The sequence below is a fragment of the Apostichopus japonicus genome, chromosome 2, assembly GCF_037975245.1.
Source record: "Apostichopus japonicus isolate 1M-3 chromosome 2, ASM3797524v1, whole genome shotgun sequence".
Lineage (NCBI taxonomy): Eukaryota > Metazoa > Echinodermata > Holothuroidea > Aspidochirotida > Stichopodidae > Apostichopus > Apostichopus japonicus.
This window is the reverse complement of record NC_092562.1, coordinates 22,116,930-22,143,340: the sequence shown is the minus strand read 5'-3', so window position 1 is coordinate 22,143,340 and position 26,411 is coordinate 22,116,930. Positions and strand designations below refer to the sequence as shown.

At 36.0% G+C, this 26,411-nt stretch overlaps 2 protein-coding genes across 28 annotated transcripts in view; one reads left to right on the top strand and one right to left on the bottom strand.

The window, feature by feature from the left end:
- LOC139982341 (uncharacterized) overlaps positions 1 to 18,866 on the top strand; it is a 99,407-nt gene extending 80,541 nt beyond the window's left edge. For all 27 annotated transcript variants that reach the window (XM_071995227.1, XM_071995186.1, XM_071995175.1 and 24 more), the window contains 12 exons: positions 2,068 to 2,190; positions 2,897 to 3,063; positions 4,230 to 4,365; positions 5,123 to 5,272; positions 6,183 to 6,276; positions 7,193 to 7,269; positions 8,103 to 8,237; positions 9,310 to 9,435; positions 10,273 to 10,448; positions 11,601 to 11,736; positions 12,609 to 12,690; positions 13,496 to 18,866. In XM_071995227.1, the coding sequence (XP_071851328.1) occupies positions 2,068 to 2,190; positions 2,897 to 3,063; positions 4,230 to 4,365; positions 5,123 to 5,272; positions 6,183 to 6,276; positions 7,193 to 7,269; positions 8,103 to 8,237; positions 9,310 to 9,435; positions 10,273 to 10,448; positions 11,601 to 11,736; positions 12,609 to 12,683 (1,395 nt within the window). In that variant the 3' untranslated portion in view covers positions 12,684 to 12,690; positions 13,496 to 18,866. The remainder of the gene's footprint in view (positions 1 to 2,067; positions 2,191 to 2,896; positions 3,064 to 4,229; positions 4,366 to 5,122; positions 5,273 to 6,182; positions 6,277 to 7,192; positions 7,270 to 8,102; positions 8,238 to 9,309; positions 9,436 to 10,272; positions 10,449 to 11,600; positions 11,737 to 12,608; positions 12,691 to 13,495) is intronic.
- A 3,016-nt stretch (positions 18,867 to 21,882) lies between these two features.
- On the bottom strand, positions 21,883 to 26,353 carry LOC139982326 (uncharacterized). The gene is made up of 2 exons (XM_071995058.1): positions 24,261 to 26,353; positions 21,883 to 22,782 (listed from the first exon to the last, which is right to left on the bottom strand). The coding sequence occupies exons 1-2, from the start codon at positions 25,353 to 25,355 to the stop codon at positions 22,414 to 22,416; spliced, it is 1,464 nt and encodes a 487-aa protein (XP_071851159.1). The 5' UTR covers positions 25,356 to 26,353; the 3' UTR covers positions 21,883 to 22,413.
- Between the last annotated feature and the right edge of the window lie 58 nt (positions 26,354 to 26,411).

The following is a 26,411-nucleotide window of genomic DNA, read 5'->3' as shown; positions in this document are numbered from 1 at the left end:
GAATGTAACTTAATTGACTAGTCAAGTAATACAATGATTATTTGATTCTGTCAAACAACATGCGAAAATCAGCTCCTAGAAGTTGATATCAACAATTCAACCAAAGAGTGCTAATCACTTATATTCAAAACAAGATGGCAATTAGTGAAACCAAGACAATATTCATAGCATCATTAAAGTAATAAAGAAAGAAGTTATTCCATTCTACTTTTCATATTTTATTGCCCAGATGATGTTTTTCATAGTATCACACACACACACACAAAGTGCAAATCAGCAATTGTGTGAACATGTTGATTGAAATACACTTTGACTTGTCCAATTAATGGAAAGAGCTAATGTCAGGTAATGGATAAAGTATTTGCAAGACAATTGAAATATAACCAACTTGTTATTCTAATGGAAAGTAGGCACTCAATTCCTTCTAGTTGCATTGGGATCAGTTTCATTTTCGATTTCATGGGTTGGAGTTCAATCAGTAGCGTTGTTATTATTGAAAACCTGAATCAACCGTTTGACCAGATCCTATCTCCTTGTGTCCGTTGCCATAGAGAGAGTGAGAGTGCTATCACTTGGTGGCAACGAAAGTGTCTAGTTTCTATTTCGATAAGGTAACGTTTGTTGGCTTTGGCTGGGACGGCTTTCACTTCCTTATCGGAGCTTATAGGAGCTTCTAATAATGACAAATCTCTTCATCTCTATAGCACACTTTATACAGTGTCAGATTTAATACAGCATAGGAAGTGAATTGTATGTGAATGAAGTAGTGAAATAAATTGTACACTTTGCAATGACTGTTGATATTCATGATTAAAGGTGATAAGAGCAGTCTATTTGTTGATAACTTTTCTGATTTAGTGAACCAGATGGTTGATTGATTGATTGATTGATGGATTGATTGATTGCGTGATTGATTGGGTGATTGAGTACTTGATGGAGATACTGACAGAGACAGATAGATGAACAGTCTGCAGGAAATTGTTCTGAAAAGTGAAAGTGTTTTATTCAAAGCAAGGCTTACCAGACAGGAAGGGAAACTAAAACAACACACCCACATGTTTTTACCATAGTTCAGTGAGCAGTGTGGCGGTATGTTGAATTGAATCAGGTTCACTCTGTTTTCAATCACTGTTTAATGCTATAAACATGAGTGCATGTCATTCATATCAAGTTTGCAATTGATCAAGCTAAAACATCAAACAATATACCAGAGCTTTTTATTTATTTTATTTTTTTACCAGGTCAAGTCATTTGAATTTGATTTGTTGAATTCTCAACATTTTGATGTAAAAACCTTCTTATCATATTAACAATTTTATGCAAAAGACATATTGGAAAACTTAAACTCATAATTTTACTTATGACTTGAATAGTCAAGCTTTCTGAGGTGCGTGTATAACGACGTTGGCTTGGACTATCATCAAAAATTCATGTCAACATCGTGTGAATTTCAGCCCCATCATGTGATGTTTCTTTGGAATCAAATTGAAAAACTGTTATTTATCAAATTTAACACTTTTGCTTGTATCCACTGTTTAGAAAATTCAAAACATTTTCAAATTAAATGTCAAAGTTTGAACTGAGCCCTAAAAGATTTACCAGCTTCAAATAATCCTAGTTTGAATATTACCGTTAGTATTGTTAATCCTTACATTGATCAAGCGATTAGCGTATTGTCATATGGAACTGTTCGATTTTGGACAACCAGCAATTTTTCATGACAGTGGTACAGAACAGTTTGTGACAGAAATTGTGACAGGTAATATGGTCAAAACAGTGCAGTAGGGTTGTATCATTTTGAAGTTAACACAAGCAGCTGTTTTCAGCTGTCACAAGGCTGTCTATATTATCTCACAATGGAGAAATATTATGAAGGAATTACCTACTTTTTGAGACATGAAGATTCAAAATGTCTTCCTTGAGAGATTATCATAGTTGTTGCCATGGTAACATGGTTGGAAGATTTGAATATATTTGAAATTTCATAGTATTCTAAATGAGCCAGTCTAATCTTTTGAAATCTTATAAAAAAAAAATTATCTTGTTTCCGTTTTTTGTCTTTCGTAGAGAGAGAAATGTGCTCAGTACTGGCCAGACGAAGGCTCACAGAAGTTTGGACAGTTCACAGTTCACTTGGACAGCACTGCTGAGTGCTCTGATTATCTTATTCGCAAGTTCAGAGTGACTAAGGTAAAGGAGCTGTTGAAAAGCTAGTCATCTGCAACTTCAAGTGGTTTGCTTATATCAACAGAGAAAATTTTGCAAGAAATTTTAGATTTAACCTGGCAGGTTTCAATTTTAGCAGTTGATTTGCAGAACGTATTACGGACAGATCCTTGTTTCTATAGTAACAGGGTGATGAAGTTTATGGACGATATTTTTTCTCCAATTAGATACCAATTTATTTTTGCTTGGACATGGTGAAGTGGATCAATATTTGATGTTTACAGCCTACAGTACCTCCCATTTTCAGAAATGGGTCATTAAGCACAACATCATAGATTATTAGACAATGTTTGCCAAAGTACCAAGATAGTTATCCAGTTTATTATAATAATTTTATCCATCACAATTTGTAGGACTCAGAGGCCTTGAAAACATGATATCTTAAGAAGGGAGGCTTCAAGTATCAGATTCCTAAAAGACGCATCTAATTAGATCATCAAAACTTCAATGCATTTTAGCCTTTTGGTTAATATTTAAAATATGTCTTTACAGAAATTACATTCACAATAAACAGATATCTATATGAATTTATTGCTTCATGTCTGTTTTCTTAGTTTGAAAATGCAGCTATCGCAGTGTAAATGGCATAGAAACATATTTGGCTGCTCAGAGCTTTATTTTACCAAATTTTCACTTTTTTTTTTGTTTGTTTTTGTTTGCTCTAACTAAGGAAGGAGAAGAAGAGGGTACATACCGAAGTATCAACCAGTTTCACTACTTGGCTTGGCCTGATCATGGCGTGCCAGAGTATCCGTACACACTACTGGCCTTTGTGAAGCGTATTCGACAGATGACCCCACCCAAACCAGAGAAAGGAAACATTATTGTTCATTGCAGGTTAGTCATAACAATACATTTATTGTTCATTGCAGGTTAGTCATAACAATACATGTATTGTTCATTGCAGCTTAGTTACCGTCAAAACAATACATTTAATGTTCAATACAGACCAACAGCGTATCATACTCTGTCCAAAGCAACAATGAAGCAATTGAGGAAGGAAAAGCCTACAGATATTAACCAAGTTTTTAAAAGCAAACATTGCAGAGGTCAAATGTTTTCAATCTTTGCTAATGTTAAGTCCCAAAGTTTGGTGTTACTCTAGTCAAATCTTGATTATAATACATGAAAAAAATTAATTTACTTTGTTTACCCACTTTCTGTAATCATATCATTCAATTATTTACTGTTAACTTTTTTTTTGGACTCTGTTACATCCAGCTTGATGTATTAGATCAGGAAGAACAGAGCTCCCCGGCGGTCTTGGGAAGTTTCCGGATTCCAGAATTATAATTGTCACTGGATCCACCCTTGAATTTCATTTACTGTCCCTTGATCTTTCTTTTGCAAGGACTTTCACCAAAAATTTTGAAAAGCTCTCATTAATTTCCACTTTTATTCTAGTTAGGCCTACTGTCCTACTGCAAACAGCTTGAAAGTAAAGCAGCAATTGCTTGAAAATACAAACGGGAACTCTCATTCTCACTCACAGATTATAAAGAATAAATTTGATCAGTGAATAATTTCAGTCTGTAATTCACTCCTTTTTTTTCTGCAGTTTTACATTGAGTAATGAATAATAAGACTTCTTCTGATTTCCTTTGATTTTTTTTTTGAACTTGGATTTGTATTGTTGACAAAATATTTGTTTCTTGAGTATATGTGACAGAAATTTCCCAAAATATTCTACCATAATCCTTAAAACATAGCGTCCCCAAACATGATGCAAAGTACTCTGAAATTCCATCCCTCCCTTAAACGTATACTGAATTGTATTAATAGTCTAGAAGATACCACCGCCCCCTCTCTGCCAACCCCCGCCTACCACCGCCACCCATATGATGAGGTCAAAATCAATACAAATATCCCTAGATTTCAAAATATGGTCACCTCATATGAGATGTTCTGGCAGTTCTGATTGGAGACATATAAATGTTCACAGAAAGTTTCCATTGGTGTTGCTAAAGACTATAGCAAGTTATTTTACATTTGGTTTTACACAGTGCTGGAGTAGGACGTACTGGGACCTACATCACCATTGATGCCATGCTGGATAGATTGAAGGAAGAGAAGACTGTTGATATCTACAACTTTGTTAACTCAATGAGACTCAACAGGAGATTACTAGTACAGACAGAGGTAAGAAACCAAAGTTTTTATATATATACATTTTGTTTTCTTGGTATTCAAACTTTTGCATAGAAGAGGGTAACTTGGTTTATCGCCGGGGCTCGTCTTCCCCGAGACCCTCACTTAGAAATTGTATAAAACATAATATGGTGCGAGGTATGGCAGTAAAGGAGCAGTATATACAAAAGATAGAAAACATACATCATACAAAAGTCAAACATAAAAGGGACATTAAAAACATAATAGAAATGCGAACATTAAAGAAGCAGTATATTCAAAGCAAAAAAGCAAACTAAAAGCTTCAAAAAGTTTGACTACAAAACGAACATATCACAACAAGTATACTAACAAGTCAAAAAAGCAGATGAAGAGATAAACAGCAATCAAACAATAAAATGATAAGAAGAAGACTCATATATTATCCTTCATTGAAACGATTTATGGTTGTAGCACCCTCAAAGGTATAACAAAGGCAGGGATCAAAGACAATTTATATTTTTCAGTAACCTCAAAACTACCTAATATTCAATTTTTAAGTGAACCGCATTCTGTTGGAAACTAACGGACACAGTTACTGACAGGTGGTATCAACATAGACACATATCTCATTGTCTGTAGGATATGTCCTTACAGTTAAGCCTAACTATGGTGGATATTAAGGTGTTCATTTATAATTGACATGTCATATAGACATGAATATTCATTGTGGTTGAGAGCTGACATTGAATATGAATTTTCATTATTTTGCACACATTTTTTTGATCAGGTTCAGTACACGTTCATCCACCACGCAATGCATGAGGAACACCTCTATGGCCACACAGAGATTCCTCTGGCAGACTTGCACCAGTATTTCAGACGGTTACGTTTGAAGACTCACATCGATGACAACTCACCTCTACATAATGAATTCAAGGTAATGTCATATTCTGGTGATAAACACTTTTATTAACGTACCTAATTAGTGTATACACTTGATGATTCAACGGTAATGTCATGTTATCACTTACCTACATAATGAATTCAAGGTAATGTCATATACTGGTTGATAAACACTTTTATTAATGTACCTAAGTAGTGTATGTATCTTTATACAGTTATTCCAGATAGTGGCATAGTCACCTCTTATAAAATGGTATTGAGATATTTGACAAGTGGTAAGATCAGAGTGAAAACAATTTGAAAGAAAGTGTATTATACTTATGAATATTTCAGATAGACTCATACTATTAAACAGATTTTCGAAGTTGTGAGGTAACAGTCTTGGACATTTTTTTAAATAAACATAACAACTTAAATTAGCTCTGTAATGATTTCAGGGTAATACCTATAATTTATGATGCACATATCATGTCATGTACTCAAAGAGTTGACACTCCATAATAATTACACAATGCAATCCATCTACTGTACCTCACATTGTAAGAAAACGGTCGATAAGCATATCGTAAGGGATTATCAGTTTGCTATTGCTTCTGTAAGATTGGTATGCAGTTTATGATTGATTTACTCACTCCCTCAAGTATGTGTGCATGCATCTGTTAAGTGTGCATACAGCAGTACACATATTTTGTTGTATCCTGTTCTTTTTCATGCTTCCATATATTTTCTCTTCTTTTCTTTCATTGGAGTGGTCTACTTTGTAGAGCCATGAGGCTTCTTAGAACACTCCCTTTTATTAAATATGCATGCTGTATATTTAACGTAATCAGTTACATTTTTTTATGAATATCGACTCAACAGGGATTAATGAAGGAAGTTGTAACCTTGTTCTCACTTCTCTAGTAATAATAGTTCAACGTGTTTTTTAAACTCTTCTCTTCCAGACTGCTGCTACTCTGCCGATCAGAATCACAAAGTGTATAGATGCCTCAAAGGAAGGGAATAAGGAGAAGAACAGAACTAGGAACTACTTACCTTGTGAGACCATAATACACTAACCCATAAACCTAACCTTTCTCTCATTCATTCACTTCTGAACGTGAATCTAACCTCCAAATAATCATAGCTTGACCACATAATCTACTCTTATGTTGCTCTTGTGTGTTCATTCGATCAGTCAAATGTCCTACTCATTAGCTGAGGAAATTGTTTCATTAATGTCCTTTTGTAGTTTCCAAGCATCTTCTCTTTGTTTTTTGCTGTCCCCTGTCACAAACAGGCTCAATCCGTTCATTAAATAATTCCACCGTCTAAAGTAGGAAAGTGGCCATAATTTGATCTTATATTAATTAGTGAATAAAGTATGAATCTCCTCATTATAATTACTTAAATGTACAGCATGTGATGATTTGAAATAATGTTTTCATACAAGCAGGTCTCAAGTGCAGCACATATCTCAAACATATATTTTTTCCCCAAATTTTAGCAAATATGAACTTTTGTGTCTTTTTGAAATAAAACAAGCACTCTTTTTCTTACATGTTCTTTTTTCTGTGTCTAAGAAGAATGTGACAAGGACGGATGCTTGTTAGTTCCATAATTTGAGTGTATGAGTTTGACCTATTACTAAAGATACAATGCATGGTTTACATGTTCATAGAAAGGTCATAGAAATTTGAAATTGAATTTCTGTACGTGTGAAAGTCATGAAATGAGTAAATATATCAAAAGCCATGTTACGTAGAAAGGTTTCCTTAAAATCGTTTTTGCTCAAAACATTCATGGAATTTCTTAACCTTTGCATGAAATTTTTTTATTGCAAATTCATGAGATTTAAATTTCACCAAAGTGTGGGATCCCTTATATGGGTAACCGCCATTTTGCTGTTAGATTTTTTTTTTTGTAATGTAAATTTTCACTTTTATTTCACTTCCTTTTGTGATTTTTTTTGCAGATGACCACAATAGGGTCCTTTTGGAGAGGTTGGTCGGAGATGAAAATTCAACCTACATCAATGCATCCTACATCAAAGTAAGTCAATTATGCCTCTAATCTAGTGACTGATGCCTATCAATGAAAAAAATGTAAAAAACTAAAAAGGCAATGTCACACTTTTCTAAGAGAGAAAGATATTCCACACTGTTAGTTGAAAACTCCATCTCAATATCCTATTCCTAACTTGAAGGTAAACTTTTGTTTTGATAAGATAATCCCTTGGTTTCTTCCAGGGAGTGCACAAGGTGGTTTGAGATGTCATCATGACAACTGTTCTTCAAGGGTTTTACTTTGCTATTATAATACTCTTGTTGCTATTATAATATTCTTGTTGATTTATCTTCGACATATGATTCCCAAAGAATGGTTGCTTAGTTGTCAATATTCTGTGTATTTAGAATTAAAACAACCTTATTCTTAGAAACATTATTGAACAAGTATTATAACATAAGATAATAGAATAAGTGAGTTGAATTACCATATAGGAAAAAAACTAAAACATTTTCAACTGAATTACCATGTTATCATTCTTACTGCTGTTGCCAAATGCATTCACAAAACATAAACAGACTTGAAAAGTTCAAATGTTTGCGATACGGAATTGCTATGAGGATGTGTGGTTTTGAAGTACAGATGCAGAAAATTCCCAAAATTATTTGTTTAGCCATCATCTTCAGCCACTAGAATTTACAGTTAGTGTTCTGCTCAATCTTGATAGTGCTTGTTGGTCACCCTTCAATGATTTAAGAAAAACGAAGCTGACTTTTCTTTGAGATCAAGTTTCTTTAAAGCATCAACTTTATATTTACTAAAACAAAATAATTAAATAATTAATTTAAAAATTCATTTTGACTGACTTTTGACACCAGGGATACGAAAGGAAGAACATGTACATCGCTACCCAGGCACCCATGGAGAATACTGTTCATGATTTCTGGAGACTGGTTTGGGAAAGTTTAACAGCTACAGTCATCATGCTAACAGACTTGGAAGAGAAAGGAAATGTGAGTATTAAGGATATTAAAGGAACTCCAGGAGTGGGGGGGGGGGCAAGGAAGAAAAGATAGTTGGTTTACCAAGATGACTTCCCAGAATTTAACCTTTGATTTGTGCAGGGGGGGTGAGGTGGGAGTAAATTTAATGCCCATTGGTAAATTTACCCCTTTGTTTGTAGTGCAATCTAAAGTATGACTGTAGGCACAAAATAACCACTGGTATCATTCCTGGCTATATATACTGTCTCTGTTTTTGGTGAGGCTGGATGCTTGAATTTTTCTAGGGGATCGTCAGGCCGAAGTGTATGAACTACTAAGTCTAGTATATATCGATGAGTGCCAGCTCCACAGAAGCAAGGATAAAACCTCAATGGTTTTACAGAATGGTTTTACTGCCACAAGGGAGATTTTAAGAACACACACTAGAAGTTTCTCGAAGACAAAGATGTCTGAAATGTCTTCCGTGCTTGTTCTTTGGAATTGTATGATATATAAAGAACATATTTTAGTTATCATAATGTATTAAACGAACAAAAGAATCATCCTGAATATTTAAGCCTGGATTTAGATGAGGATTTTCTCATTCATTTGGCCTTAAAGGAGCATCTCAGACATTTAAGGTTTGATATCTTGAAAACTGTTATAGGTATAACTAGAAACATTACTAGTACTTGAATGTTCTGTTCTGCTTTTATTTATTTTATATTTTGGGGGCTGCTCCTGCTCAAATACCAAATTCCTGCCTAATTAGTTATTCTTTGATTCACAGCTGCTTTTATGAAAAAGTATAAAGCAAAATCTATATTCGTATTTTTCAAAATAAATAGAAGTACTATGCCGAGACCTTCCAACACTTCTTGACTATTTACTCTTAGCTGCAGTTTTCCAGTCAATCAAACTGAAAAGTTTAGGTCACGTAACAATACTATGCATACTTTTAGAAGTATATTTTACTGTACTGACTAAATGCAAAGCTGCTTCAGTTGTATGGTTATATGAAGTGACATCATCTCCAAAAATCTGCCATTAGTTTAGATTGTGCTTAATTGTTCAAAACCAATACTTGATTTTGTCTTTTTAGGAAATGTGTGTGAAGTTTTGGCCGGAGGAGGAGCCTCAGACTTTTGGCAATTTGACTGTTGAACTTGCTTCAGAAAATGAAGAAGAAGATTACACCGTCCATAATTTTAGCCTGTCCAGCACTGAGGTATGTATGCGGGTACATCAATAGTAGTATAGGATAGTATGAATGAGTAGAAATATCAGCATCTTTGACCAGTTTTTAAGTGCTTGTTGTTTGTAATATAAGAATGAAGAAGAGAAGTCTTTCTTTTTATTCTCTGTCTTTTGTTGGTTTTCTGTAACGATCTAGGTTAAGTTAGGGTGGACACTAAAGTGATAAGATCACCACAGTGACAATTTTGGCATGCTATGTGTCTCCCTTTAAACAAAATAACTTTCTGTTCACACCAATGCTTTATAATTTATGATAATTTAAGATAATTTATGAAACAAAGATTCCAAGTGTGAATGGGACTCAGTGATATATTTCAAAGTGTGAACATTTCGTTTAAAGAAATAGTTTTAAGTAGTGTTGCACCGATTAACAGCATGCGGGATTTACTGCTAGTTTTGCAACCAATATTGATTCTTCAAAACAAGCCTGATTTTTTGTCAAAGTTAAGGTCGATACTATTCTGGTTTAGAAACCAATCCCCAATTCTGTGTCATTTCAATGCGATCCAAGCACAATTCCATGTTCATCTTTGTCTTTTTTTATTATCTTTATTTGCAATTGGTATCGGATTGCTATCGGTCAACAGTGGGATGTGTATCACCGGTTTATACCGGCCGAAACCGATAGTAATACAATATGAGTGAAATTCTAATTTTAGGCTGCTAGTATATAAGTTTAAACAGAAAGATGGCTAGATTGACTTTGTCATGTTTGAAGGTTACTTGCTTGAATCCAAGACCAAATGAGGTGGTCAAAACTAGCATTTTGTGGGATTTCTAGCGTTTTCCATTTTTGTTTGTCCTATAGGGGGTAAGTGGACGTAAGGTAACGATGTTTCGCTTCCATGGTTGGCCTGAAGTGGGAACTCCAAACTGCTGTGAATCTGTGATCGACTTAGTGAACGTTGCTCACGAACATCAGCAGAACTCGGAGCGTGAAGAGTCACCTGATCACTCTAGACATCCAATCGTTGTCTTCTGCCAGTAAGTTAAACAGAATAAATAAATATGTGAGCTGTAATATATAGCAATTGACTAAACATAGAGGGAAGAAATTTAACACTTAATATTGGATCTAGCTGGAATGCTGGAAGTTGATATAAACGAGATATTGAATGAACAGGAACACCGTTTGTTTCTGGAGTGAGTAAATAACCGGTCATGTAAATGGTTTCTTAGTAATAAAACCTGGTGTCCTTGTATGTGTGTGGTTCTTCCTTTGCTCGAGAAGCCCAAATATCTTCCCCATTTTCCTTCAACCTTACAATGATATAAAGAGTGCAGAGCACCATTGGTACCAAAATATATTGATACAAAATCAAGAAATGTAACTCGTTTGAAAATACTATTTCAGTGGTGTTAACATATGTGTGCCAATTTGGAAATGGATATGTGATGTTGTTGGTTAAAAAGGTTGTATTTTATTGAAATATTTTTGACCCAAACCCCCCTCCCCACCACCACTGCCATCACCCTACCGTTTCTAGATCAGATGATAAAGTTGTCACCACAAAATAAGTGGCTGCTGTGCCTCAATATGAAAACAGTCTTTGCTGGTGAAGCAAAACACCAAACACAGGATAAAAATCTCTCCCCAGTTAGTTCATTGAAGCCAAGGAACTCTGTGCTGACTAGCAACTTTTACTACCTGTTTGAATTTTACAGCCTCTGTTCATGTTTATAGCTTCTTCTAAGACAATAAAGTATTACATTTTAACTGAAATTTAATCCTAGCTGACATTGGCCTCAGTTAACCGCTTTCACTCAAACAAGTTTTATTATCTGTGTAATTGTTACCAAAAGTTAGTTATGTGTAAAAGTAAGAGGGCCTGACATGTTCGATCCTAGCAGGATCTTCTTCAGAGGCTGAATGACAAGTTACAGTAACAGAAGGGACAAATATACACACACAGAATACAGACAGGTTAATGAGCAGGGTGAACACAAAAGAGAAAGATCTAAGATGATTAGTAGACAAGGGATGGAGAGAAGAAAGAAAACAACAGGGTAGGAGATAAACTGCAGAAAGACAAAGAGAGGATTAAGGAAAGAGGTTAGGGGGTGGGGGGGGGGGGGGGGGGAATTGGTTGTAACGACATTAGTTTACACTTTCTTTTCATTTGCTCCTCTAATCAGTACTGGCGTTGGAAGGACAGCAGTTTGGATTGCTCTTTCGATATTGATGGAGAGGGCCAGGGCAGAGGGTGTGGTCGATGTCTTCCAGACCGTGAGAACCCTACGACAACAGCGACAACACATGCTTCATGATGCGGTAAGTTTTATAAACAATGGAAATTAAATATAGTCACAAGTGGACCCTCATCTCACAAACTCAAACCAGGTCCATACCACAACCACACGGTCCAACATTGAGCTGGTTTTGATTTGACAGACACTCTGTTGACAGAATGGCCAATATACCGGTGCACTTTTGTGTAGTTGATCATCTAATTAAAGAGCAGACTTAGTTGGAAACATTGTCTAAATCAGATTCGTTATCGTATCAACGGACTTTGACATGTTTTCTTACTCAGAATATTGTTCTCATACTAGTTATGTTGTTCTCATACTTGTGATATTGTTCTCATACTAGTCATGTTGTTCTCATACTCAGCATATTGTTCTCATACTAGTTATGTTGTTCTCATACTCATGATATTGTTCTCATACTAGTCATGTTGTTCTCATACTCAGCATATTGTTCTCATACTAGTTATGTTGTTCTCATACTCATGATATTGTTCTCATACTAGTTATGTTGTTCTCATACTCATGATATTGTTCTCATACTAGTTATGTTGTTCTCATATCTGTGATGTTGTTCTCATATCTGTGATGTTGTTCTCATACTACAGTAGTTATGTTCTCATATCTCTGATGTTCTCATACTTGTGATCTTGTTCCCATATGTGTGATGTTGTCCTAATACTCTTGATGTTGTTCTCATACTTGTGATGTTGTTCTCATACTCATGACATTGCACTCACACTGTCCATGAATGAGATATTCATTGTCACTGAGAATAAAATGCTTTGAACAATTTATGCTTGTTAAAAGCTCATTTGACATTAAGTAACAATTTGAAAAGCATGTTCTCAGTTCTTATCGAAAATGATGGAATTATTTTAACATTCTCACTTTCAGACTCAGTATGAGTTCCTTTACCAGGCAGTACTGAAGCATTTAGATACTTTTGACCAGTATGCAAATTATAGATAGAGAGAGGGTGAGTATAAAAGTGGTTAAATGAAAAAACAAAATAAGAAAAATTCTGCATTGATAAACTGAGAGTGTGCTGAAGTTGAAGATAGCTGCCGTGGTTAACATAGTTTCCGTTCATCTGGTAGTTAATACATCTAAGACCAGCTTGGCGTTGAGGCAGTTATCATAATGTGTCACGTATAGCCACATTTGCATATGGTGAACGTAAAATGGTTTATAACTTACCGTTTAAGAAGTTAAAGTAACTTTTCTTTCAGTTATCATTTCATGTGTGTTATCGCTTTTGATTGCTTTGCCTCGTCATGGATGAAAGAACCCGCCATACTTGAGCCAGCCAGGGTATAAACCAGAGATTAAATAAATGCTACGTGATTTTGTTTATAAATGCTGCTAACATTCGTTCTTTGGATCATATAAGTGGTGTATTAGTAACACCACATAGTTACAATGGAGTTCAATGGATATTGATGATGCCATTGGAGACTTTACTTAGCTGCTAGGAGATCATAGGTTGCTAGGAGATCATAGGTTGCTAGGAGATCATATGTTGCTAGGAGATTATATGTCACTGGTTGGATCTCACATTGTTTGTTCTCACAATGGTTATGTTTACTTGATGCTGGTGTTTAAAATGTTGATTTCTCACATTAAAAAGAATGCTCAATATAGTTCCTATGTTGTTGCTTGTCGCAATGTTGATATCATTTGATGTTTATGTTGTTGGTTTATCGAAGAATCTAAAATTCCATCTTGCTGGCAACCTTTTTGAAACCGTACTGACATGGACTATTTTCTTTTCTTTTGTACAGGGCAGTAAATCTGAAAACTCAGCTAACTCCAGAATTACTATTCAGGAGAGACTTTTGTCTTTCAAGCAACCTTTTATTTGTTATTGTTTATTCTTTGCTGTATAATGCCAAGATACTTATACATCGTTGTAATCAAGTGAATATTTTATGCAAGCTATCTTATATTTTCATTTCTTGACTAAGTAACAGGGGGATGAGAGTTTATTTCATCCTGACTAACATAATCAACAAGTATGGTGCTTATAAACCAAAAGGATGCAATTTTTTCTCAGTAAAAGATAGTTGAGCAATCAAAATTTGTCAAAAGCAAACCTTTTATGGAAAATCTGTCACTGTCAGGACTAGTTGTTATATCTAAAATCACTTCAGTGTAGAATTTTCTTTTTAGCGTAATAGCCAAAAATATAGCCAGTGCAGTAGACTTAGTTGTAAAATAACCCAAATTAGTATTTAGTAGCTTAAATTCATCGCTTTAAGGAATGTCGCTTACATTTGCCTACGGCCTGTTCAGTAATGAATGCGAAAGGTTCGCAACTCCAAGAGAGAACGGTCAATTTAGTAGATTTGTTGAATATGGACTGATTTTTGTAAACGTGATGCTAATACGCCCATCATGATGTGATGCACTAGATTGTGGAACAAATTATCCAGCTTCATTGTCATCGCCTTCATCATAGACATCGTAGAGTGAAAGGCATTCACTCAGAGAGTTTTAGACAAAGAAGATGAGATCCAAACCCGTTTAGAACTTAAGTAGCACAGATCAAAGCCCATGCCAAGTCTTCCATATGTAGACTTAATGTCATCTTCAATAGCATTTCTCTAGCATTTTTCCCGTACTTAGACCCATGTTGTAACCAAAGGTGTGATCTTCTTTCATGTTTTTGAAACTTAGGTGAGTGTGTATGAGATGTCTAACCTATTCCATCCATACGATTTTGACCAGAGGGTAAACATGCACCAGATTTGCATGTATGTTTAAATCATCAATGGTAAACATCAATGACTTTCCTTACCTAAGTAAATCATTTGCAATCGATGGATGGGAAACTTTCCAATGTCATTCAAAGTCCCAAGAAACACAATGATCTCTGTGTATATCATAGGGAAAGTATCAGAGTGAATGTTTGGGCACTACTGTATGTTGGCAAAGAATGACTGATTTTGAACGTATTTCTCTGTTTCTTCCTGAAAATCATGTCTTTGTTTCTGAAATGGTAGGCAGCTGTAAATGACAGTACCTTGATAAAACGTTTCATTGTATATAACTGTCTGGTTGTTGTTTTTTTTACTGTTTTGGGTGTTTGTTGTTTGTTTGTTTGTTTGTTTTTGGGGGGGGTGGGGGGGTTTGCTCTATTTTGTTAGTTAGCTATTTTGAATGGAAGTTAACATGTCTGTAATTGTATAATATAGCATAGAGTTATTCAAAATTCAAATGTGCCTTTAAGGTCATCTTTTAAACCGATGGCTGAATTAACCAGATGTCAGTTTGTCGGTGTGCTGTAAATATTGGTATTGGGATAAAGGTACCTTGAAATGGGTAAATATGTTTGAAGCTGGTTAGTACTTAAAACAAGTCAGATAGCCTTGTTATTGCTATTTTCCATTAACGTTATCATCTTCCGTATGACAATCACATATATCGACTGCATCTATAAAGTCACTTGTTATAGTCAAAGTACAAGGACTGATGCATGGAACTGTAAAATTGATTTGGCGTTCTTTGTGTTCAAAATAAGCCACAACTAAATGAAGAGATTCATAGGAGGTCAATTGTGTGTGTTTTGTGCATGTGTGTGTTTGTTAAATTGTTTATTTGTTTATTGTTAACAAGTTTGTTTTACTCGTGCATCTACATTTTTGGTAAGCGATTTGGTTATGGCAGCTTATGTAGATTATCCTTTCATGATGAGAATTATCTTATTTCAATGTTTGTATCTGATAGTAATCATGGTAAATGGGAAAAGTATGTTTTATATCCTTTTTTCTTTAATTGTTTTTCTTTGCTTTCATTTGACATCACGTGCATTTGCTAATATCAGGTCTTTTTTGTAAATGACCTTTTTGTTTTTCTCTTTCAAAGGATAGACAGAAATATTTTTTATATTATGAGTGTACATACAGACTCGGTGATCTATTGCATGTAACAGCAGCAGCTAAAAAATTTTTTTTTTTGGGGGGGGGGTTATCAAAATATTAAGGTACACTATGCAGACATTGTGTAGGAAATGCCAAACACAAAGAAGGTATAGAAAGTTGCATATTAAACATTTAATCAAGGGAAATTAGGTTGATTCTTAAAGTAAAAGAAAAAGATATTACAAATGAAATACAGTCAATATTAAAACCAAAATAATCACGTGAACAAATTCAAATCATTGTCTACAATGGAAGAATAGCAACTTTAAAGAGAAATTGGCAGATCAAAATGTAACCTATTTGTCATTTTTAACACAGAAGTTAGAAGTTACCTCATGTTATGTACTTCATTTTGAGGTGATGTATGAAATGCGGAAATGTCAATGAAAATTGATATGAGGATATTTTTGATTTATTATGAAATGAAGTTTCATAGGTTTAACTTAATTATTGTAGTAATATAATATTCTGTGATATAATAACCATCAGACTAGCCAGATTTTTAAAACTACTACGATGTACAAAGACAATCTCGACACTGCACCTGTCATCAGTTTGCACATTTACTTTAAAACTATTGGACTGCAATTTTGAAGATCTGTAAAGGAAGACATGTACTGTGCAAGGGCCTGATAGACGTGATACAAGGAATTAAGACCTTTAACTCAGCCGGTTGTGTAAGCATAAAGGTAACATTTATACATAGATGTTTGCTATGCTTCAATCCAAATGTGAACACATAGCATCGATCTGTAACACTTTCATTACAGTGCTTTCTACAGTAGGCTGCCCAGCCTATACTTTAAATAAGAATTGGGTGAAAACTTGTTATTGTCATAAAACAGATTAATTTTAACGCTATGGAGAGAAAGACATAGTTCAAGGTGTGTCCACCGGACCTTGCTGAGGGAAGGTGAATCTGGTGGGAAATGGCATTTGGAAACTTTAGTAGATTTGTGGAACCAGCTGCTGTAAATTATAAAATTATTTCATCTCATTTGGTGTTGTTTTTATGTCTTCGGTTTACGTAAATATTTAGTACACAGAGATCCATGAGGTTCATGTCTTCATCTGGCGTTAATTGAACCTCTGGATCGAGCTGTCACAATAAGTTTGTTTAATATGTATAATGCTCATATTCAACATATTTTGTAATAAACAGATCATTTTTAAGATACTTAAGGTCCGATATTTGTATGATACATAGTTGATTACATCTTATCCCCAATTACATCAATATTCATCTGGCCGTAAAAGCTATGTCATTTTACATTTTGGGTCAAAGTATTGGGAGCTATTTTTACCTTGCTGCAGGGTACTACTACATGTATATATAGGTATAGTATTCCAATGTCATGGTCAATGCGGCCTATCCATTAGTCATATGCTTTCTTGTAGATAAGCATACAAATTGGTGATTAAAGCTGTTCAAAACAAATTAAAAAGTTTTGTGTACATTAAGTGGTTGTATTGGTATGTCCAAATTGAATTTCAGAAATGACGGTGTACATAAAGTCACTGTTGCGTACTAAATTTTGCACTGTTGATACCTACACGTACAGTTTTGTACAACTCCCCTCTCCCTTCTCCCACAAGAAAAAACTGTCAAATTGGTTGGGCATTTTGAATTTTGAATAGTTTCATCTCTTTTTATCTCTCAAATCTATTACAAACAGTTCCTAAATACAAAGAAATCTTTTTCTGAACCATACTGGTAAACAGTTATTTTGTTAACTAAACACAATTTCTGCAGAATTATTTTTTTTACCCAAATAATTTCAAAACCTTACTCAAATAAATGAGTTTTAAAGCAAGGATAGTGATTTGGGTTGATGCTATATGAATACATCATAAAAAGGATATTAATTCGTAATAAGTAATACATGGTTGTATAACAAGTATTTTCAATGAATGTTCCGAAGAACTATGCTACTGGATAATAAGTACTTTGTGAATGTACAATAAGTGCTCTACAGATTGGTAATAAGTACTCAATAAACGTATTATAAGTACTATATGAATATGTAGTAACTGCATACATAATGAGTACTATATGAATGTACAATAGGTTCTCTACAGATCCATAGTAAGTACTCAATGAACGTATTATTAGTACTTTATGAATACGTAGTAACTGCATACATAATAAGTACTATATGAATGTACAATAAGTACTCTACAGGTTCACTTTTTAGTGCTTAAATATTTTGATACTTTCTAACGCTTGTTTCCTGGAGGTTCTAATCCTTCAAATGGTCGAAGTAAAGTCAACAAGCAGGAAAGCAACTCGCAAATTATATCTAACAATTTGATAGAAGCAACAGAATTCTAACCAGCAACCATTGGATTATCTCCAAATTGTTCCAAGACATTGATGAGGGTCCAGTTAGATCATGAAATATCTCAGTGGGTACATGCATTGAGAGCCACCTTGCAGAGCCTCTGAAAGTTTGATTCCCCGATGACCACTTTCTGTCTGTTAGGCATATTCGGGGAGAATACTAATGATCCATAACGGTTGTTTTTGCATAATTCTATATTAGCCTATAACTAATAACAATTATGCAAGTAAATGTTTTTTTATATTTGTTTTTGATATATAATTATTTTTCTATTCATACTCACTTTTATTTTAATGATTTTTTTCTGTATAATGGTTCCATTTTGATATTACCTCCAAACATTTCCTTGCATTTAAGATTTATACTGAAGTTAATCATCTATAAAGATTTGTTTTTTAAGAGTTCCGTAAATAGTGGTTACAGCACTTTACTTAAGTACTACTTTGTAGTCATAATTTCCATATCATATTTTCAGCACTGGAATCTTTTTGGTACTTAAATGAAATTCTATCAGGATGGGTTTGTCCTTGGGTCATATTAACATTTATTTATCATGACAATGAAGTCATTTCTAGCAATTTGCAGTCTAAATTAGAGATTTTATAATCTGATTATGCCACGCTATTTTGATTTGATTTGATTCCTTTTTTTTCAGAGCAACAAGAGCTGAACTACTTGTGTTTACATATTTATGTATATATATGCGTATCTATATAATGATATCTATATATATAGGTATAGATACATATATATATATATAGTTCTATATAAACATATAGTTCTATATAGATAGACATATAGTTCTATATAGATAGATATATTATTTGGTGAAAATGGTGATTTCTTTTATACTTTGAGATTAAAATATATTTCTTGAGTTTAGTTATAAACTTTCGTTTTTATTTATCATTTAATCTTCAAACCCCTGACATTAGGTTTATTACTTAGTGTTTACTATTTCCAATATTTGAGTAACTTTCTGGCAATGGAAAAGCTTACATTGTTCAGTACTTACCAACCTCCACAGAACTGTTACACTCCCATATCCACTGCGAACAACACTCTATTTTGGTACTTTAAAGCAATGCATCTGTCTTCATGCATGTACTAGCTGAACCACTGCCCTTCTCCATATATAACCTCCCAATCCCTTCAAGCTTTATGTCATGGGATGATCCAAATGTTGCACTTTGCAGTACATATTTATGTCACTTTGACAGAAGCATGTACAATTTACATTCAATTGGGTGTCCCTTCGTATCTAACTAAAAGATTTGTGCGGTTTCAATATTTTTGCTGCTCCTTATTCACCATATTTATCCAATACAGCAAAGTTTGTCTCCCATAAATTTAGATGTCATGTATAGGATAGTCATTTGCAAATCCTGGAAATTTATGACTAATTTCAGTTAACATGTAACAGCTTTGCTCTGCCTTTACTACTTTTAATATAAGTTGATCACACAAAATGTTAAAATGAAAAATATTTGTCTTATTTAATTTTCTTAAGCACTAATACTCTGAAACCCACCCACCCACCCCCTCTCCCCTCCCCACCCTTCAGAAAAGACCTAATAAGACTTTTGAATGCTACGTTTGTTACCAAAATGCTGAGCTTGTGGACAGAATGTATCAATTAGTTCAACCTGGCTTCTAGCAATGTTGTCAATCACGCATTCCCTCCCTCTCCTCCCCCATTGTGCCACCAGGACTAACAAGAGCAGGTTAGGGGTTTACAGCCTGGGGTCTGTGGTCAATTACGGGGCCAGGGGAAATATGGGAGAAAAAAATTATTGTCCTTTCCTTAATATACGTTCAGAGAAATGTAGACCGTGAGTAGGGGTCCAAGTTAGATGTCATCTCCCCCCCCCCCTCCCAACCTGGTTCTCATTGCTACTGTGTCCACCTTTTTCCATCAGTTTCATGGGGTGCATTGATTTTGGGTCAAGTTCTGCTAGAAGTCAATTGATATGTACTTGAGTTTACTCCAGCATGCTAGTACTTAAGGGTCATCATTTCCCTGAAGTATGTTAGAAACTCCAGTGCTTAAGGGTCACCATTTCCCTGAAGTATGTTAAAAACTCCAGTGTTTAAGGGTCACCATTTCCCTGCAGCATGTTAGAAACTCCAGTGTCTAAAGGTTATCAATTCCCTGAAGTATGTTAGAAACTCCGGGTGCTTAAGGGTCACCATTTCCCTGAGGAATTTTAGAAACTCCATTTCTTAATGATCATTATTTCTCTGAGGAATGATAGTTAACTCCAATATCAGTCTTTCACGTTCAAACTTCCAGCAAGCAGTTTTTGCTTCCTCTCTCGAATTATTTTCGCGCACTGAATTGTCTTTCACTGAAAACTTCAGAAAGAACTTTTTAAAATTTGTAGCACTCTTATAGGCACTTCAATTAGGGAATTACCTTCATTGGCGATAAAGCTCGGGGAGAATCGCCAGGGGTTTCACGTGATGGTGCATCGGGTTTTGTGACAGGGTTCTGCAATAGGAGTTCCACCGTGATTTCTTATGACCTAAAAAGACTGGCAAATCATTTTCTTGGTCAGCAGGTCGATCAGTACATATGGTTATATGTCCGCGGTTGTTTACAAAGAAATAGCGATGTTGGTATCTTGTTGTACAAGTTTTTCAACGAACGTTGACTTTAAGGTATCGAAGACCATGATTGCAACTGACGTGGAGGGTTGGGGGGGGGGAATAATTTGCAATGTGTTTTTCAATGGTTAAACTGATATTATTATTATCATTAATATTGTAACAACTTCCCCATTAATTGTAACCAATATGGAAGGATAATGATTGTTATTGGAATGCGATGTAATTACCGATGCCAGCCTATATATGTACATTAACATGTTGAACGCCCGCGAAAAATTTTGGTTATATTTTTCAGGCAAGTCGTTACAGCCCCCCCCCCCCCCCCTAATCAAATTGGGCTCTTACGTCTATGGTTATGGTTACTGATAATACCATAATTATTGATATCCAGTGAGCAGTTCCTGTAATTGCATCATTTAAATTTTGCATTCGAAGCCGTGTGCAATCGTAAGTTCAGATATGTATTTTCACGTTACGCCATAGGTTTTCGTTGAATCTCCAAATTCTTCTGTGGAACTGATTTTACTGTAAAACCTCGATCGAGTGGGTTTGTTTGGTACAGAAGCTCGATCATCATGGAGAGTGCAACGTGCCTTACTTGTACTCTACAAAGATTTAGGGCCTATATACGGAACTCGCCAGCGGGTATATCTTTTGTTAAACATGTTGCTTTGAGGAGATTACCACCTAAAATAATGTTTCTATTGCACTCGGTATAAAATGTAACTAGGTATAAGACACGAGGATTGTCTCACACTTCGTTTCCTTCGTTAATTTCGGGGTGGAGGAGGTACGTACCTGTACCGTACAGTATCCACATTATCATATAACCAGTGATTACTGACTGCAGGGAATCGATTTCAGTTTTTCTATCATTGTAGAGCGGCTTCTGTCTGGTTGCTAGAAAACAAGAGATTATTGAGCTAGGGACCGTCCTCAACCATTGGCTATATACAAACAGCTCAATTTGTGGAAGCTAGGAACCGTCTTCAACCATTGGCTATATACATACAGCTCAATTATTTGTGGAAGCTATAGGGACCGTCCTCAACCATTGGCTATGTACATACAGCTCAATTTGTACAGTAGGCTGTTTTGGGTTTATTTTTCATTAAATCACTAATTACAAATCCGGTATTGCCAAAGACTTTGACTCAGACTTTGAAAATTCGTTTATTATTTCTTTCTCGCGGATTTTCATACATAACTATATATTTATAATGTGTCATTTCTCTATGCTTCTTTACCCCTCAACTCCCCCACCCACTCCCCACCCACCACCCCCCCCACCCCCCACCATCGATTATCTGACTAAGCTGATACAGGCTGACGTGGGGGTCAGCATACAAAGTAAAAGCCAAAGGTGGATGCATTTTACGTATTAAGTCAGCCTACTATAGACGAGATAATCATGGAGACAGGAACTAAGATTTATTGTTTTACTAATGGACGACTTATCCCCGTTTGAGATGTTTCTGCTTCTCTTACAGTTTTTTTTTTCAATATTTCCTGTATACTTGACAAACCCTTTTTCTTTTCTTTTTCATGACTTACACAACTTTCCCAAACTGCGACTAAGTTATACGTGAAACAAATAGGAGATATACAGCTGTTTGATTTATAAAAACATTCCCGTAATAAAATGTAAGTTCGATATAAAGTGATCAAGCCAGTTTTGAAACATTATTGATTAAGCTATTCCGAATAAAGTGCAAAAGGGTGTGTTATGTGATATCAGATCTCCTCCCGAAATCAAAGCGTTTAGCATCCATACAGGCAGGGAGTTGTTTGGGCAAGCGCAGGTATAATCCGCAGGCTGTACAACCTTTATGACAATTCTCTTATAAATTTATTACAAGCTATTTCTAACACAGTTAATTTCGTTCCTGTGGTAAATGCATTTAAAATACTGTAATGGTTTTTCGACGTCAGCTTTAATCTCATACAATCGAATTCTGCTGATAACAACCTCTTCTCGAACTCGTCCGCATCGCTTCTAATGATTGGTTCCCAACTTGAAGATACGAGTAAGAATTTACTCTTCCATTTGGAGTTTTTATTCACTTTATGAACAGGTGACATCCTCTTCCATTCGTTAGAGTCTTCACCGAAAACCGGAAGTAGGTAAAAGAACCGAGTAGAAGGAGACCTGTCCATTGATGAAACGTCACAGACCCCAGAAATTGAGATGACACCCTGTGGGACAGAGACGAGGTAAATTACGTTACTCAACATATACGCTCTGACTTTCTTTATATTTGTCATTTTACGTTCTAAAGGTGGTAGAGTATCACGCTGTCTATAGCTATAGTACCCCGACAACATCGCTCACTTCCTCCTACTGTCCTAAGATGACAAAGCTTTACAAGATGCATTTACTGAATTCATTAGAATGCACCCCCCCCCCCCGCCCCCTACCCTACCCCTATCGAACTAACCACTCCATCTATCTTGATCTCGATGGAGAGTCGACACCCAATGTTAACAATGAAGCTTTGCGCTATATAGGGTATGGTTGATCTGTATAAAGTGTAAGGTAATATACTGTACCAGGGATGGGTCTCCAGGAATGTGAGGCAAGGGGAAGATTGGAGAAGCAGGAAATGAGTGGAAAGGGAAAGGGTTCTCAAACTAAACAATCCTCTGCACTACAGAGTTCCTTAGCCTGTAATGACTCCACCCACCTCCGACCGCCGTCAGTTGCGAGAAAATGATTCCATCGGGGGGAGGAGGGGGGTGTTGTATTCAGCCGGGAAGAATTTGACCACTACTACGGGTGTATCATCTCCCTGGCCTCAGTTTTGCATCACACAAAGTATATTTTTTAGCAAACGTTGCGTTTAGAGCTACTTACAGTACGGTACTATATACCTGATGTCAAATCTAACTATGCCTTAGAATGCACCATTATATACTTTTTTCTGGGGGAGGACCTCCAGACCCCCCCCCCTTGATATGAGTCAACTTTAATGATCCCAGTATAGTCCCCTCCCTCTATAAAATCCTTTATTTGCCTCTGGTCTACCACAAAAGTTAGGCAATCATTCGGCATTTTTTTCTTTTAACTTGGCCCCATTTTTGAAATCCTGTGCACCCCATTGATGTTTACACGTACCTGCGTATTTACGTGAATGGGCTCGAATCTATAATGCAGCTGGTAACGTACAAACCACAACATTAATATTTACACTACTCAACAGTGCATATTTACACAACTCATGATAAAGAAGTTTCTATATGAACAAGTATGAAGTTACTGATTTGACAAGTCACGTACTGGTTGAAACCATGACAACGCTGTTAACCTTGAATTACTTATGTTAGTCACCTTTCAACGAACAAAATAACTATTCATATTTGCATGACTGGTTACTGCTGTTCTCGCTAAATAATGGTATGAAACCCGGTCAGACCAGAGCCTGAAGGGGAGTGACGGGGTAACAGCTGGCCGTTATTAGCCCCGGCCTGAGTTGGGTCACCTAAAGGGCTTAGGGAATGATATGATAGAGAACAAGGCCTTCTCTTTTGCATAGAATAGGGTAAGGTTTACCTCAGCTCCACATATAATGAATTTTCTGAATGTGAAGTTTGATGGGGTGGAATGAAAGGGGGATGGTATTGAGACCATGGGGGGGGGGGCTGAGTTCAAGGAGTTTAAAGGGAGGTTCTCCTACCTTGATGTGTGAGCGATCCACACCAACTGACGTCAGATATCTTGGTTCCAATCCCAGAAGAGAAACAATAGTACCACCAGCAGAATGACCACACAGTGCAATGCGTCTGTGATCATAGTAACCAGGATTCGACTCAGCAAGATCCTGTAGCCAACGGATCGCCGAAGCTACACTCTTAACCTGATCGGTAACTGTTTTAGCTGTGTCTGTCCCATTACTCCAGTTCCATATTTGCAACCCTGTTATCAGGATCTGTGTGCAAATTAAGTCAATGGACACTACTAAACTTAATTGAGGGATTGTACAAACAAAGATAATTAAATACAAGATAACTCCTATGATTGAGGCTAACATAAACGAAGACAGCAGCTTGGGTAGTAAAGGTTTGTGCCTCCCATCGGATGTACTTGACGTCAAGTAGTTGGCGCAATTTGTAGAGATCAGAAACTTGGTGAAGGTTTGTGATATCAATAGGGACGAACACACTTGAAAATTCCAAGTACACATTTCATGGAGTAAGACACTTTTGACTCCAGTCAAATAAAACAGTAAACTGAGCAATTGGTAAAACATACTTAATGGTATCAAAAATAACATCCATGACATTAAGAATGATGTTACCGTCTCAACAAAAACTACTCTGATTGGTGGAGCAACGAGAGGGTAGGTAACAACTGCGCATGCGTACCCACTCCGCGCGAAACTTTCACCAACGTTTTGGTAGTGGTTACAATACTTTGAATACAAAGATACCAACAAATTGGTATCAAACCTGGACAGAAAATGTTGCCAATTTCTCGTGTGACCTCTCCTCCATCCACCACCGTGAACGAAGATCACAAGAATAGAATTATCTTGGACAAAAGTAGCTCGCGTTTTCACAGAACATCCTTCCACTTTATTAGGAAACCCTTCAGTACCCTGGAGGTTGTTGGCCGGACTCAATTCCTTCACCTCAAGTTTTCGTGGTAGGAACAAATCCAAAGATGTCTTGGTGATTTTATGTGTATCAGGCTGCTGTAAATCATTGCTAAGGTGACATTGTCCTGGATTTAGCGTACGGTAGTTGAGATTTCCGAATACAGTAAATTCCATCGGATAAAAGCTTCACTTACGGTATGCTATTGTCTAGTGTACTTATCAGTGGACCCTCGTAGGCTTGAACGGGGATAAAAATCAAATCCAACTGCTTCTGTCCTGTAAAATTAAGTCGTCGTTATTGCCTTACCATTGTCTCTCTATATTCCTTTCAACAGCAGTATGGCGTGTTTCCCCGTTTTTGTTTGTGTTCAACAGTACAACTAAAAAACTGAAGAGCGTTATATCGGCCTACGCGACAGTGTTCCGTATATATTATGTAAGCCTCCCTATTTATAATACTGTGCTCAGTTTTGTATTGAAACTGTGTGTGTCTGTGTATTGCGAAATGACATCACGTGAGTGTGTGTTGTGTACAGGCCTATCGCTTCCTCAATAAATTGGTTATATGGATAGCTTATCTAACTTATATATTGTATGATATAAGCAATACGCGGCAGGACAGTTCTGTAAGTATTGATCACATCAAAACGAGGACAATTATCTACCGACACTGAACAAATTTTCCCATAGCTTTTGATCTTCGTTTCCATTTGAGAGTTGTGACTATGGAACTGTACGTGGTATTATGTATATCTTTTAATTCTCTACATTGACTGCCAAGGGCATGCCAGGCAGCTGGTGCATTGGTAATAGTTGGTTCGGTGTCTCCGGCCATTTGTTGTATGAATGCCATAGATATCCAGGAGTGGTGGAGTCCCGGGAACTTGAGGCACGTATACGTTCCCCAAACCAGTTTTGATAAATTAGGCTCCATGCAGTATCCGCGGTTACTTCATTGAGAGTATCCATTTCCATTATTGTTAGTAAAAGGGCATGGCCGGGTTTTGTTATTTAAAATGCGAACTTTTGTTGAGAAAATAAGAAAACTGTAATTGAAAATTTGCCTTTTGAATTGAAAAACATATTACTTCTGTGATGCGTGGCACAATTTGACATAGAGGATTAATTTTTGTCGGGTGGTTATTTTGTGGAGTTTGACCCCTCCTGAGTCAAAGGCATATCCCACTGCCCCTCAAAACATATAGCCTACGTCCCCTTCACCCTCCCTCT